Raw genomic sequence first — 12,750 nt, forward strand, 5'->3', positions numbered from 1 at the left:
GATGGCACTGCTGGCCAGAAAGCCCAGGCCAGTGTGCGGTGACCAGGCCCAGCCTGGACTTGCTAGGCAGGCGTTTCTGGTGTTTTCTTTCACCGCAGAGTGAGGCTGCCCAAGGGCCCGGAGATGGTGCCTGTCCCATGGGAGACACGGCCAAACGCAACCAGGTCACGATCATGGAGGGGTCTCCTGGGAACCTGTCGCCCCGGCAACCATGAGAGAAAAGCCCTTCCGTGCCCCCAGACCTGGAGCCACCAGGAGCACTCGTGCAGACGAGCCTGTCCCGACGTGGAGCTCAGCCCGGGGAGGGGGCCCTGACCATCTTGACGGCCACGGGGTGGGGGCACCAGGACCAGTGTCATCCTGGTAGGGGCTCTGGGTACACAGTGCCATCCGTCACCTGCAGTGACTGGGAAGCCCTGCTGGAAGGAGGCCCCTGCACCACCCTGCAGTGCCGAGGCCTGGGACTCACCGGGCTCTGGGCGTCGGGCAGGGCCCCGTCCACCTGCTGCCGCCCCAGGTCCTTCACATAGTTGTGGACGTCGGCCCCGAAGCAGTCGGCCTCGTAGAAGGCACTGCACCAGCCGGGGCTGCAGCTCTGGAATCCGGCTGGGCCAGGGGACACGGCCGGGCCGCCCCCCTTGGACCTGGCCAGTCGGGTCACCGCCTCCGCATCCGAGGCCCCGCCAGCTGGCCGTCTGTCCTCGCCAACCTCAGGTTGCTGCGCTCTCTCGGCTTTTACGGACCTCTGAGGCCGAAACCCCACCTCAAAGTTTCCCCGGGAGAGTGCCTCCGAGTCCACATCCGACACCAAGGTCCTGCTGCTGGTCCTGGCCATGGCTGGCTTCTCTTTTCCTTGAAAGAAAGAGACACGGGTTACGTGGATAGCGGCTCCTGTGGGCGGAGCCTGGGCAGGCTTTACTGGGAGGCTGGTGGTGCCTGCATGCCCAACGCCCTTCTCTCTTGCACCCACCACGGGCGCCCCCGAGGCACTGCCGCCTCCCAGTGCCGGGGAGATGCTGGGACCCTGAACTGCCGCATGGGGCCGGATTACAGCGAGAGGCCTCTCCCCACATGGAGCCCCTCTCTGGGCCCTCACTGGTTCCAAACTTACTCGCCCTGGGGTGGGGCCGGGCCCTGTCCTCGCTGGCTCCACTATCAGCACTGTGTCCCTCTGCCCCCTCACGCTCTCCTCTTTTCTTCTGGAATTTAAAAAGTGGTCCCCAGCTCTGTCCTTGGCTTTCCTGCCATCCAGGAGTGCACAGGCCTCATGCCCCAGTCTGCCTGCCTGGTCTCCGACTTGTTGGAATAGGAACTGGGTCCATCACCAAACCTGGCCACGACCATGGACAGCCTGAGGGTGACCACCGCCACCACCTTGTCCCTAACACCGAGCCTGCTGGCCGGACACTGGGACTTCCCCAGCCCGGCATTCATGTGCCTTGGGAGCCCGGGGCTAACGAGCCAGTAGCCCAGCCCCAGGGTCTTTGGGCAGCTGCTTCTGCCTTGTTACCAAAGCCCCAGGCTCACAGGCCTGCCTCTGCTTGGAGAGGGGATCCCGCCTGGCTCCTGGCGGCTCCCACTGTCCCAGTGAGTGGTGACAGAGGACCCCTCACCTCCAAGGCCCCGGGTTCCTGCTCGCCCCCAGGAGAGGACAGCCTTTGGCTGGGGCACCCCTGGGGCAAAGGCAGTGCCGCCAGAGCCGCGCAGTCCGAGGCCGCCAGGACCCCGGGGTGCCCCCTGAACTGTAGAGCACAGAGGAGCCTGCAGAGCTCCTGCCGCGGGACCTGCCCAGCACTTACCCAGGGGGTGCAGCGAGGGCCTCCTGCTGGACGGGGAGTGGGGGCTCCGGCTACTCTCGAGCTGTGACTCAGCGTCCTCAGCCGTGCTGACAGCAAGAATGCAGGTCAGGTGGCCGTCCCCACGTCTCCACCCCTGCCCACTGGGAGGAGGCTTCAGTCTCCACAGGGCCAGGCCCACAGGCCCACACGGCCATGCGGAGCCCTCACTGGAGGCAGCAGGAGCTCACCCTCCCGGTCACTAAGGGGGTGGCAGGAGCCAATGGGGTCCCTGGATCATTCACTGCTTGGGGTCCCTGGGGGGCTCTGGAGCAGTCTCTCAGGGCTGCGGGCTGGGGAGGCTGGGGCTGGGGTGGGTGCACTTGTTCACAGCTGTGAGTTTACGCCACACACAGGCGCAGGAGCTGCCCGGGCTGCCAGCACTGCATGGAGCTGTGAGCAAGGCAATGTGGGGTGGCCGCTGCCCCACCCAACACGGCTCGGTGCCGGGCCCTGCGGGGTCTGGGGCCGCCTGTTTGGGGGTCTCCTCTCCTCCTTGGGGCCCTCACACTGGTCCCTCTGAGCAGGGAGCCCTGTGGCCACCACTGCCCAGGCCCCCTGCAGCCTCCCGGAGTGCCCCTGCCTCATATTCCCTGCAAGCCCTTTCTTCCTCCAGAAGAAACTCAGGCCCGACGGGAAAGCTGTGGGTCGGCATCAGGCCCGGGAGGGGCTGTGGGTCAGCGTCAGGCCCAGGAGGGGCTGCTGGGACGCCCCTCCAGCTCCACCAAGGGTGGCCCCCTGGAGACGGCAGCCAGACAGAAGCTGAGGGTTGGGAGGGGAAGGCTGGGCTGCGTCGGGGCAGCAGAGCCCGAGCACAGTGGGTGTCCAGGAGGGGCGGGGATGCAGGGCCGACCTGGGCACCCACCTTGGGGAGAGCGACGCCTGCCCGTTCACCACTCTAAAGAGGTTCTGCAGCAACTTCTCATCCCAGTACAGGTCGCAGAACTTCTCAGAAATGGCACCACAGAAAGTGGCAAAGGTGAGATCTTTCAAGGCGAGGATGTACTCCCCTGGTTTTGCAAAACGATGGAGACAAGTGAGATGGTGGCAAGGCTGCTTGTCTGGATTCCTCGTGGCTGATCTCGGCTACGGGGCTGGGGGGCGGGCGTGGGGCGGCCTTGAGTCCCCTGTGGGGCTCTCCCGGGCCCAGGCCTCCTCTGGGGCATCTGCAGCCCCCACGTACCCATGATCAGAGCCTCCAACCCATTGTCCAGGTAGCCATCGAAGGCAAATTCCTCCTGGATGAGGCGCGTGGCCTCCTGCAGCGACGGGCAGGCCATCCTCCCTGGGAGTGGCGAGGCGTCCACGCCGGGCAGACAGGGCCTCCGGTCTGCGGGCCGTGGCCTCTCTGTGACACTGTCTGGGCTCTGGTCATCACGTTCCCTGGCAGGGGTGGCCCTGGGGCCCTCTGGGTCCTGGCCCGGGCACTCGGTGGCCTTGCTTCGGGGAGGCTTGGGCGGGTGGCGTGGGCCGTGGTGGGCTGTGGTGGGCCCCAGGGTGTCGGGCCTGAGACCCCCGGAAGTGACTCCAGGGGGGGCCTGCCCAGATGGCCCTGGCCTTTCAGGCAGCGCAGATGCCTTCATGGGCGGGGCAGGGACTGGAGAGCTGGAAGTTGCCGATGAGGCCTCCTCTGGCTGGTTTGCTGGGGCCCGGGGTGGAGGGCAGGGGCAGCCCTGGGCCGGGTCCCGCTGCGCTGACTCCCCAGGAGGCTCTGGGGCTGCTCCCTGTGACCCCGGACCAGGCGCCGGCCCGTCAGGCGTCTTCAGGCTGGGGGACCCGGCGAGGGCCTCTGGGGAGAGCTTCTCACCGTCTCCCTCCCTCTGGCTGCCCCTCTCCTGGGACTCCTCCTGGGCCAAGGCAGGCTGGTCCCTACGGGAGGAGCGGAGCTCAGGAGGGGCTGCCCGTGCCTGGGACCCAGCAGCTCCCGGCTGTGGGGACGAAGCTCACCTGGCCATAACTGTGTCCTGCGCGAGGACGATGGGCTTGAAGTGTGTGGCCTCGGAGGTGAACGCTGCAGGCAGCTGGGTGGCTTCTTCACAGCAGGGGCGCTGGCTGGGCACCGGCCCTGGCACAGCCACAAGCCTGGTGTCGCTGTTCACCGGCAGGAAGCCTGGGGACCCAGGGGGCTGAGGGTGCGGGCGGGCGGAGTGGCCCCAGCACGTGCCACACCACCGGGTCATCCCACCCGGTGTGCGGCTGCCACGTCCCCTCCCACATGTCCCCAGCGGCTTCCTCTGTGCCCAGCCTGGCCCCGGAACGGGAGGGTGGGTGTGGCTGGTGCTGGGGGGAGGGCCAGGAGGCGGGGACAGGCCAGAAAGACCAGGCCCCACCAGAAGGCTTGGAGGGGCCTGCTGAGGAGGGCTCAGTACAGGGGTGGGTGGGCTCTGTGTGGACTCTGGGAGGGTCTCCAGATGTGGGCTTGGGAGGGCCAGCTGCTGGGAGATGGGAGTGAGAACCTGAAACTGGGGCCTGAGGGACTGGGAGTTTTGGGAGAGAGGGGGGCTGGCAGGGGCAGGCAGGCTGGGCTGCACTGGCCACGCTGGCCGAGCTCTAGACTTGCTGCCCGGGTTTCCGGGAGGTGCCGGCTGTGTTTGTCCATGCAAAGGTGGGGGCAGCTGTGGTGTGGGGTGCAGGGGCTAGTGGGGCAGCAGGGGCTGGTCGGGGCCCCACCTGGGCTGGGCTCTGGGGCTGGTGCCACACTTGGCTTCAGTTCAACCACTGAGAAGGCGTTTTGGAGGCTGATGGTCTCTTCCTCCTGGTACACCTGGGGATGAGGCGACAGCCCTGGGCCAGGTGACCATGGAGCTCCGCCAGCACCGGCAACACCCACAGGGCGCCCCCCACCCGCCCGCTGGTGCGGTGGAGCTTCCCGATGGGGAGGAGCTGGGTGTGGCGGCCGCACGGCCTGAGCTCTGCCTGGAGAGGGAGCTGTTGGGGCTCCTTTGCCTCCCAATCCAACCAGGTTTCCGTGGGTTCCGGGGAGGGGGAGACGCCGGCACCATGTGAGACTCAGGGCCCGGGGGTGGGTGCTGGGCGGCCATCCTTGGGATCCTGCCCCGATCCTGATCTGGTTCCCTGGGGCCACTGTGGGCCTTCAGGAGATAGGACCCAAGTGTCCCCCGCACCCCCAGACGCACCCACCCACAGCTCGGTGGTCAGCAGAGATCCGGGGGTGGGGCTGCCGGAGGCGGCCAGGCAGGGGCAAGCGCATGCGGGTGGGAGGAAGCTAAGAGCAGCGGGGGAGGAGGCGGCCCAGCTGTTCTAGCCCCGCCCCACCTGGCAGGTGGAAGCCCTGAGGTGGGCGAGGATTTTCCGGCTGTCCATGCCTCGCTGCAGGAGGTAGCTGCCGCACACCTGGGGGGAGGAGACGGTTCACACGTCCCGACAGGCCTCAGCTACGGCTGCGACCGTCCCCATGTCGCTGGGTCCCCATCTGAAAAAGCTCAGGGCTGCCAGGAGCGTTTCCTGTTTGTTCTCATCGACACCTGACAACAGGCCCGGGACGAGCCTTTCTTAGAGCATTTCCTGAAAAGGGCTCACAGTCGGCCACTGTCTGCCAGGCTCTCTGCGAGGCAGAATCCCAAACCCAACGTTGGCCACCGACCTGGTGGCCTCGGCGCCTGGACACTGGCAGCCCTTGGTCACATTCACCTGAGCCCCGCACCCCCTGCGCCCGGCCACTCCTGTTCTCCCTTTATAAGCCCAGGCCTTGTGCATGTGGGAACTGAGCTCAGCTTCCTTGGCTCTCGGTAGTTACCGAATAAAATCTGCTTTCACTGCTTAGCGGACATCCAGCCGTTTCTAGATCTCATCCTCCCATGGCAGAGGAGGCCTGAGAGGCCCAGAGGGTCTGAGTGACCCGCCCAAGGCCACAGAGCAGTTGAGGCGGAGACGGCTGGGCCCAGGTCCCCAACTCCATGGCTGTCTCCGCTCCTCCAGACACGGCTCCTCCCCAGGAGGTCCTCCTGATCACCCACACATCAGGGTTTGGCTCCTCCCCAGGAGGTCCTCCTGATCACCCACACATCAGGGTTTGGCTCCTCCCCAGGAGGTCCTCCTCATCACCCACACACGGCTCAGCTCCACCTGCTGGGTGCGGGCGCAGGTCCCAGCAGGAGTGTGTTAGAACCCAGCCCCAAAGCCTGAGTCCAGCAGGGAGATCAGGCAGGGAGGGGCGGGGCTGGTGGGATCCTCAGAGGAGGTGGGGGTTCAGGGTGGGGGGTGGGGTGTGGAGGCCTCTCTCTGCTCCCCTCCAGCAGGACCTAAGAGCAGGGGTCTGTACGTGGCCACAGGACACCCCTTGCCCCTGCCTTGGCCTTTTGGACAAGTTGGAGAGAGCAGGCTCCGCAGGAGGGATGGCCGTGGTGGGGAGCAGCAGAGACCCCCATGCTGTCCGCCCACATGGATGTGGCCATGACGCAAAACCCACTCCCTTCCCCATGCGATGGCTGGGCTGACGTCTAGAAACAAGGACCTGGAAACAGAGCTGGTGGCCTCATCACCTGCACACTGGCAGCCTGTGCTCCTCCACCTCCAGCTCACTGAGGGTGGCCACTGCCCACAGTCCTTAGACCCTGGGCTGGGACTATGACAGCGGTGTGGTTACCTTGATGGCCTCGGCCGCGGACGGCCGCTCTGGGGCGCTGCGCCTGGCCATGTCCAGGAGGAGGGTCTTGAGCCTGCGTGGCAGGGCCAGCTTGTGGTTGCGGGGGACACTGAACTTGGCTGCGGTCCACAGGACAGCGGCCACACAGTACACAGAGGCCTGGGCGGGTGGGGAGAGAACAGTGGTGTTGACCGCAGGGCTGTGGGCCACTGTGCCCAGCAGACCTGCCCACGTCAGGCACCCTGAGGGGCACCCAGGCACTGCCCCCACAGATGGCCTCTCCTCAGGAACCCTCCTCAGCATCTGTCGGGCCCCACCCTGGACCCCCACATCTGCCTCCAGGTCATGGTCCAGGAACCTGCCGGTCGAACTCTCCCCCGTGGTTCTGTCCGTGTTTTAAAACACCTGAGGGTTGGAAGCCTCAACTGGACTTTCCCGCCTTCCGCTCTCCTCACGAAGGCAGCAGCTCGAGGGTCTGAGGAGAACTGGCCGGCACAGTTCCCACCTCACGGTCCCCGCTCCCGGGAGCCCCCGACCCGGTGCTGTGCTGCTACACGGCTAACAACCGGCTCTCCAAGCGACCGCACCGCCTGTGTGCAAACTGAGTTCATTCGGCACGTTGTGGACGGAAAGGATGCACAGCGCACCGTTTCATGCACTTTTTGTAAGATCCACAGAGCCCGTCGATTCTCACTGAAGGCTTTCGTTGATTTTTACTGACATTCATCTGCGGTCCACCGCAACACACAGGTGCTTCTGACATGAGTGTTGGTTGATGCTTTCATTCATTTCAGTAAATGAGATGGAAGTGAAACAGGACAGACCCATGCTGGAATTCAGGGCACTGCTCTGAGCGACGTCTTTGCTGAATCAGATGATCGTGGTGGATATTGGAAGACCATGTCCTCCATCTTTTGGGCTATCCGCAATGGAGTGTCTGCAGACATGACACACTTTTAAGTTTAATCACATTATCCACGTGCTCTCCATCACTTCAGTTAAGTCCAGAGTCAACAGAACAAGACATTTGTAGCGTTGGCTGCTTTCCCTGGTGTAAGTACTCCGGCTACCAACACAGTGCCCTTGAGTGTGGAGCTGGGAAGAGGAAGCTCCCCTTTATAAAGTTCCCACCATCCAGGCACAGTGGACGCAGACAGCCCCATGAGAACAGTAACAGCCAACCAGAGTCAGATAAGTAGGAAATTACCCATTTTGAGCACTTGCTACACTTTTAAAAAATTAACGTTTTATTTTGCGATAACTGTTGACTGATATAGTTTTAAGAAATAATATAGAGAGAGCTCATGTACTTTGTACCCAGTTTCCTCAACAGTGGCAGCTTGCAAAACTATAGTCCAATATCTTAGCCAGCACATCGCCATTGGCACAAAAATCTTGGTACACCATCTGTTGCATTTTCATTTTCACTCCGTTCTATATGTTTTTAAAATTTCCTTGAAACTTCTTCTTTGACACGTAGAGTATTTAGAATGTGTTGTTTCGTTTCCAAGTGTTTGGAAAATTTCCCTTTTATTTTTGTTACTGTGGTCAGATAACATATTTGTATGACTTAAATTCTTTTAAATGTGTTGAGGTTTGCGTTATGGCCCAGGATTTGGTCTAGCTTGGTGTAGAGTCAGTGGGCAGCTAAGAAGAATGTGGATTCTGCTGTTGTTGGGTGGAGTGTCCTTTAAATGTTGACCCAACCCTGTTGATTGCTGGTGGTGTTCAGTTCCTTCATATTTTTACTGGTTTACAGTCTGACTGTTCTATCAAGTGTTGAGAGAGGGAAACTGAAATCTCTAACCATAATTGTGGATTCATCTGTTTCTCCATTAATTCCATCAGTTTTGCTTCACATATTCTGCAGCTCTGTTATGTGGCGCATATATGTTTAGGATTGCTATGTCTTCTTGGTGGATTGACCCTTTATTGTTATAGAATGTCCCTCTTTGTCTCTGCCAATTTTCTTTGCTCTGAAGTACACTTTACCCGATATTAATGCAGTCACTTCTGCTTTCTTTTTATCATTTTTATAATGTATCTTTTCTAACTCTTTTAACTTGAAACCTACTTACATTGTTTTATTTGAAGTGAGTTTCTGGTAGACAGTACATGGTTAGGTCATGTTTCTAAACATTACTCTGTCAATCTTCTTCCTTTCTTCTTCTCCTCCTCCTCCTTCCTTCTCCTTTTTCCTTCTTCTTGCTCTTCTTCCTCCCTTCTCTTCTTTCTTCCTTCTTCCTCCTTTATTTTTTTAAGAGGCAGGGTCTCACTCTTGTTGCCCTGGCTGGAGTGCAATGGCTCTATCTGGGCTCACTGCAGCCTCTGCCTCCCAGGTTCCAGTGATTCTCCTGCCTCAGCCTCCAAGTAGCTGGGATTATTACAGGCACCCACCACCATGCCCAGCTAATTTTTGTATAATGTAGAGATGGGGTTTCACCATCTTGGCCAGGTTGGTCTCAAATTCCTGACCTCAGGTGATCCATCTGCCTTGGCCTCCCAAAGTGTTGGGATTACAGGCCTGAGCCACTGCGTCCAGCCTGTTTCCTTAATTTCTGAAGGATATGTTTTCTGGAAATAGGTTTCTGGGTTGAAAGTTCTTTCAGCACTTAAAACAATGCTATGCACTTCCTCTACAATTACTGATGAGAAATCTGATCATTTGAGCTGTTTCCCCCCATATGTATATACGTAAGCTGCTGTTTCTCTCTCTTCTTGTTTTTTAGTTTTATTGTTTTGGAGAGGGGAGGGTTAGTATTCAGAGGTTTGACTATGATATGTCCTGGTGTGGATTTCTTTGCATTGATCACGTTTGGGGTTTTCTCACCTTTGTAAATCTGTAGCTTTATGAGTCTTGCCATAATTCGGAAGTTTTCAGTCATTATTTCTTTGAGTACTTTTTATGCCCCACCCTCCTTCTCTTCTCTTTCCAGGATTTTGATGACATGGATATTAGATCTTTTCTTATAGTCCCACAAGCTTCTCAGTCTTTGTTCGTTTTTTTTTGTCTATTTTCTCTTTGTTGTCCAAACTGTGTAATTTCTATTGTTCTGTCTCCATTTCACCAATTCTTTCCTCTGCCCTCTCTATTCTGCTTTTAAGCCCATTCGTTGAGTTTTTAAAAAAATCAGCTCTAAAATTTCCATTAGCTTTTTCTTTTCATTTTCTATTTCTTTGTTGAAACTTTCTATTTCTTTGCTGAGACTTTTTCACTTGTTTCAAGCATGTTTGCAATTGCCCAACGAAGCATTTTTATGATGGTTGCTTTAAAAATTTTAAAGTCATTTTTAACATTTCTGTCGTCTCCAGGTTGGTATCTATTGGTTGTCTTTTTTCATTCAGTTTGACATCTTCCTGATTCTTGGTATCATGAGTCCTTTCCCCATTGCTTGATTTTGTCAGCTCTGTCAAAGATCAGATGGTTGTAGGTGTGCAGCCTTATTTCTGGGCTCTCTGTTCTCTTCCATTGGTCTATGTGTCTGTTTTTCTACCAGTGCCATGCTGTTTGCGTTACTGTGGCCTTGTAGTATAGTTTGAAGTTGGGTAACGTTATGCCTCTGGCTTTGTTCTTTTCACTTAAAATTGCTTTGGCTATTTCAGCTCTTTTTTGGTTCCATATGAATTTTAGAATAGTTTCCTCTAATTCTGTGAAAAATGACATTGGTAGTTTGATAGCAATAGCATTGACTCTACGGATTGCTTTGGGCAGTGTAGCTGCTTTACCAACACTGATCCTGCCCATCTGTGAGCATGGGATGCGTTTCCACTTGCTTGTGCAGTCTCCGATTCCTTTCAGCCATGTTTTCCAGTTGTCCTTGCAGGGTAGGCTGCAGGGAAGGAAGGTCCTGGCTCCTGCTCACTTTCTCTGAGGCCACCTGGGGCCAGGGCAGGCACTGGGCACTTCTCTGCAGTCTCACAAGGATGAGTCCAGGCTCCAGGCTCGGCCCTTGCTGGGCGGGGACACAGTGCTCCCGTGGGGTTTGGCTGGTGCACAGCAGGGAGTATAAGCGCATCCTGGTTCTCCCTGGTCCTCTCATTACAGACCCAGGCTTTTTTTGGGGCATTTATTTTATTATTTTTTTGAGACTGAGTCTCGCTCTGTCACTCAGGCTGGAGTGCAGTGGCATCATCTTTGCTCACTGCAACCTCTGCCTCCTGGGTTCAAGCGATTTTCCTGCTTCAGCCTCCCAAGTAGCTGGGATTATAGGCACACACCAACACCCCTGGATAATTTTATTTTTAGTAGAGGTGTGGTTTCACCATGTTGGCCAGGGTGTCTTGAACTCCTAACGTCAGGTGATCCGCCTGCCTCGGCCTCCCAGAGTGCTGGGATTACAGGCGTGAGCCACCACACCCGGCCCTGTTGGGGTATTTGTTTTTTTTTTTGAGACAGGGTCTCGCTCTGTCATCCAGGCTGGAGTGTAGTAGCATGATCTTAGCTCACTGCAACCTCCTGGGTCCAACCAATCCTCCCACCTCAGCCTCCTGAGTAGTTGGGATTACAGGCGTGCGCCACCACACCTGGCTGGGATTACAGGCGTGTGCCACCACACCTGGCTAATTTTTGTATTTTTAGTAGAGATGGGGTTTCGCCATGTTGCCCAGGCTGGTCTCAAACTCCTGGACTAAAGTGATCTGCCTGCCTTGGCCTCCCAAATTGCTGGAATTACAGGCATGAGTCACCATGTCTGGCCTGTTGGGGCTTAAATTCTTTTTTATTACTCAAAAAGGCTTCATTTTTTTCTTTAGTTTTCTGACTCTGTGCTTGTGCCTCAACACTTTCCCAGCGATTTTTGTTCCTTGAAGAGGAAAGATGCTGGATCCTACAGGAGCACACACCCAGAGCCACTGCAGCCTCATGGACGCGATTTTTGTTTGAGAAATCTCGTAAGAGCTTCAGGTCTCACAGCACCAACCCCCTGAGGTCGGCCTGGGCCACCTGCAGATTGTGGCGCTTTCCCAGCCTTCTTGGTGTAAAGGTGAACCATCTACTGCTGGGGTTCGCGACAGCCTCTTTTCATTACAGACTAGATTGCAGGAAAGCCTTCAATGGTTTGGCAAATGGTGGACCATTCCGAGTTCCTCTAGACAACATCTCCAGAAGATGAAAAAGCACAGCTTTTAGTGTGTGTGTGCCCACTGGTTTTTCCCAGTCGCTGGCTTCTTTACATCCAAGTCTCAATATATGAGACAGAAAGAAAATCCAGGGCACTCACGGCTGCCTTGTTCCTTGGTCCAGAGGCCCCTTGCCAGCTGCCTTCTCCTCCTGCAGGTGGCCTGGTGCTTGTTTTTTGCACAGTGTGCAGGGTGCTTAGTGCAGGGTGATTATTGCAAGGTGCTTGCTGCAGGGTGTTTGTTTAGTGCAGGGTGCTTAGTGCAGGGTGCTTATTGCAGGGTGCTTAGTGCAGGGTGTTTAGTGCAGGGTGTTTAGTGCAGGGTGCTTAGTGCAGGGTGCTTAGTGCAGGGTGTTTAGTGTAGGGTGTTTAGTGCAGGGTGCTTAGTGTAGGGTACTTAGTGCTCCTCCTTGGTGGGAGGAGTGGGGAAGTACACATTTCTATCCTTCCTGAGTGGAAGTTCTACCTTGATTTTGAATGTAATTTATTTAATTGTATTTAAATTTGTATAATTTAAATTTTAATAATGCTCTTGTTTCACAGGCACCTTATGCACATCCCCGGACGTTGAGCCCTCGGTTCTCGTGAGCTCTAGGGCACATGACTAGTGCTGTCCACGCCGAGCCCGGTCCTAGTGCACCGGCCAGAACCACGGCCCTGCTGGCAGATACTGCCTCTGGCCGCCTGGCCAGGAAGGGCTGCCCTGACTCCCTTGAGTCCTGACGAGGGCCTGCTGGACAGATGGGGGACGTGGCACCCCTGAGGGCTGGGGGCAGGGCTGGGGAAGGGTGAGGAGGCCCCAGGTACCTTTTCAGTTACCAGCCTCTCCTCTGCCAGCTCGGGAGCCAGAAAGAACGAGTCATAGGAACCTAAGAGAGAAACCCCGGCTGAGCTTTCCTCACCCCTGGTGAGCCGGTGCTGGGCTCGGCCTGAGGGGGACCCCACACACTCACCGTTGGCAGGGGGTGGCTGGAAGAGCACAGCCCCGTCCTCAGCAACCAGCACAGAGTCCAGACACAGGTAGGCTGTGGCAGAGCTTGGGTCAGGGCAGGCATGCGTGCTGCCCTGCACTTGGGGTTGGCTGGGGGGAAGGAGCTGCAGAGCCTCGGTCAGGCTGCGCAGACCCCCAGTCTCCCCATGGCACGGGCACGCACCTGCCAGTGCACGCACACGGCCTGCCCCCAGCCCCTGG

At 57.6% G+C, this 12,750-nt stretch overlaps 1 protein-coding gene across 1 annotated transcript in view; it reads right to left on the bottom strand.

Moving 5' to 3' along the window:
- Positions 1-12,750, bottom strand: part of KNDC1 (kinase non-catalytic C-lobe domain containing 1) — a 63,465-nt gene that overhangs the window by 20,870 nt on the left and 29,845 nt on the right. Inside the window, exons 10-19 of the mRNA XM_031651963.1 lie at positions 12,512-12,583; positions 12,366-12,427; positions 6,442-6,600; positions 5,112-5,189; positions 4,506-4,599; positions 3,783-3,945; positions 3,019-3,704; positions 2,701-2,845; positions 1,800-1,885; positions 470-852 (exon numbers count right to left, since the gene is read on the bottom strand). Coding sequence (XP_031507823.1) covers positions 470-852; positions 1,800-1,885; positions 2,701-2,845; positions 3,019-3,704; positions 3,783-3,945; positions 4,506-4,599; positions 5,112-5,189; positions 6,442-6,600; positions 12,366-12,427; positions 12,512-12,583 — 1,928 coding nt within the window. The remainder of the gene's footprint in view (positions 1-469; positions 853-1,799; positions 1,886-2,700; positions 2,846-3,018; positions 3,705-3,782; positions 3,946-4,505; positions 4,600-5,111; positions 5,190-6,441; positions 6,601-12,365; positions 12,428-12,511; positions 12,584-12,750) is intronic.

This window comes from Papio anubis, chromosome 11 (genome assembly GCF_008728515.1).
Source record: "Papio anubis isolate 15944 chromosome 11, Panubis1.0, whole genome shotgun sequence".
NCBI classification, from domain to species: domain Eukaryota; kingdom Metazoa; phylum Chordata; class Mammalia; order Primates; family Cercopithecidae; genus Papio; species Papio anubis.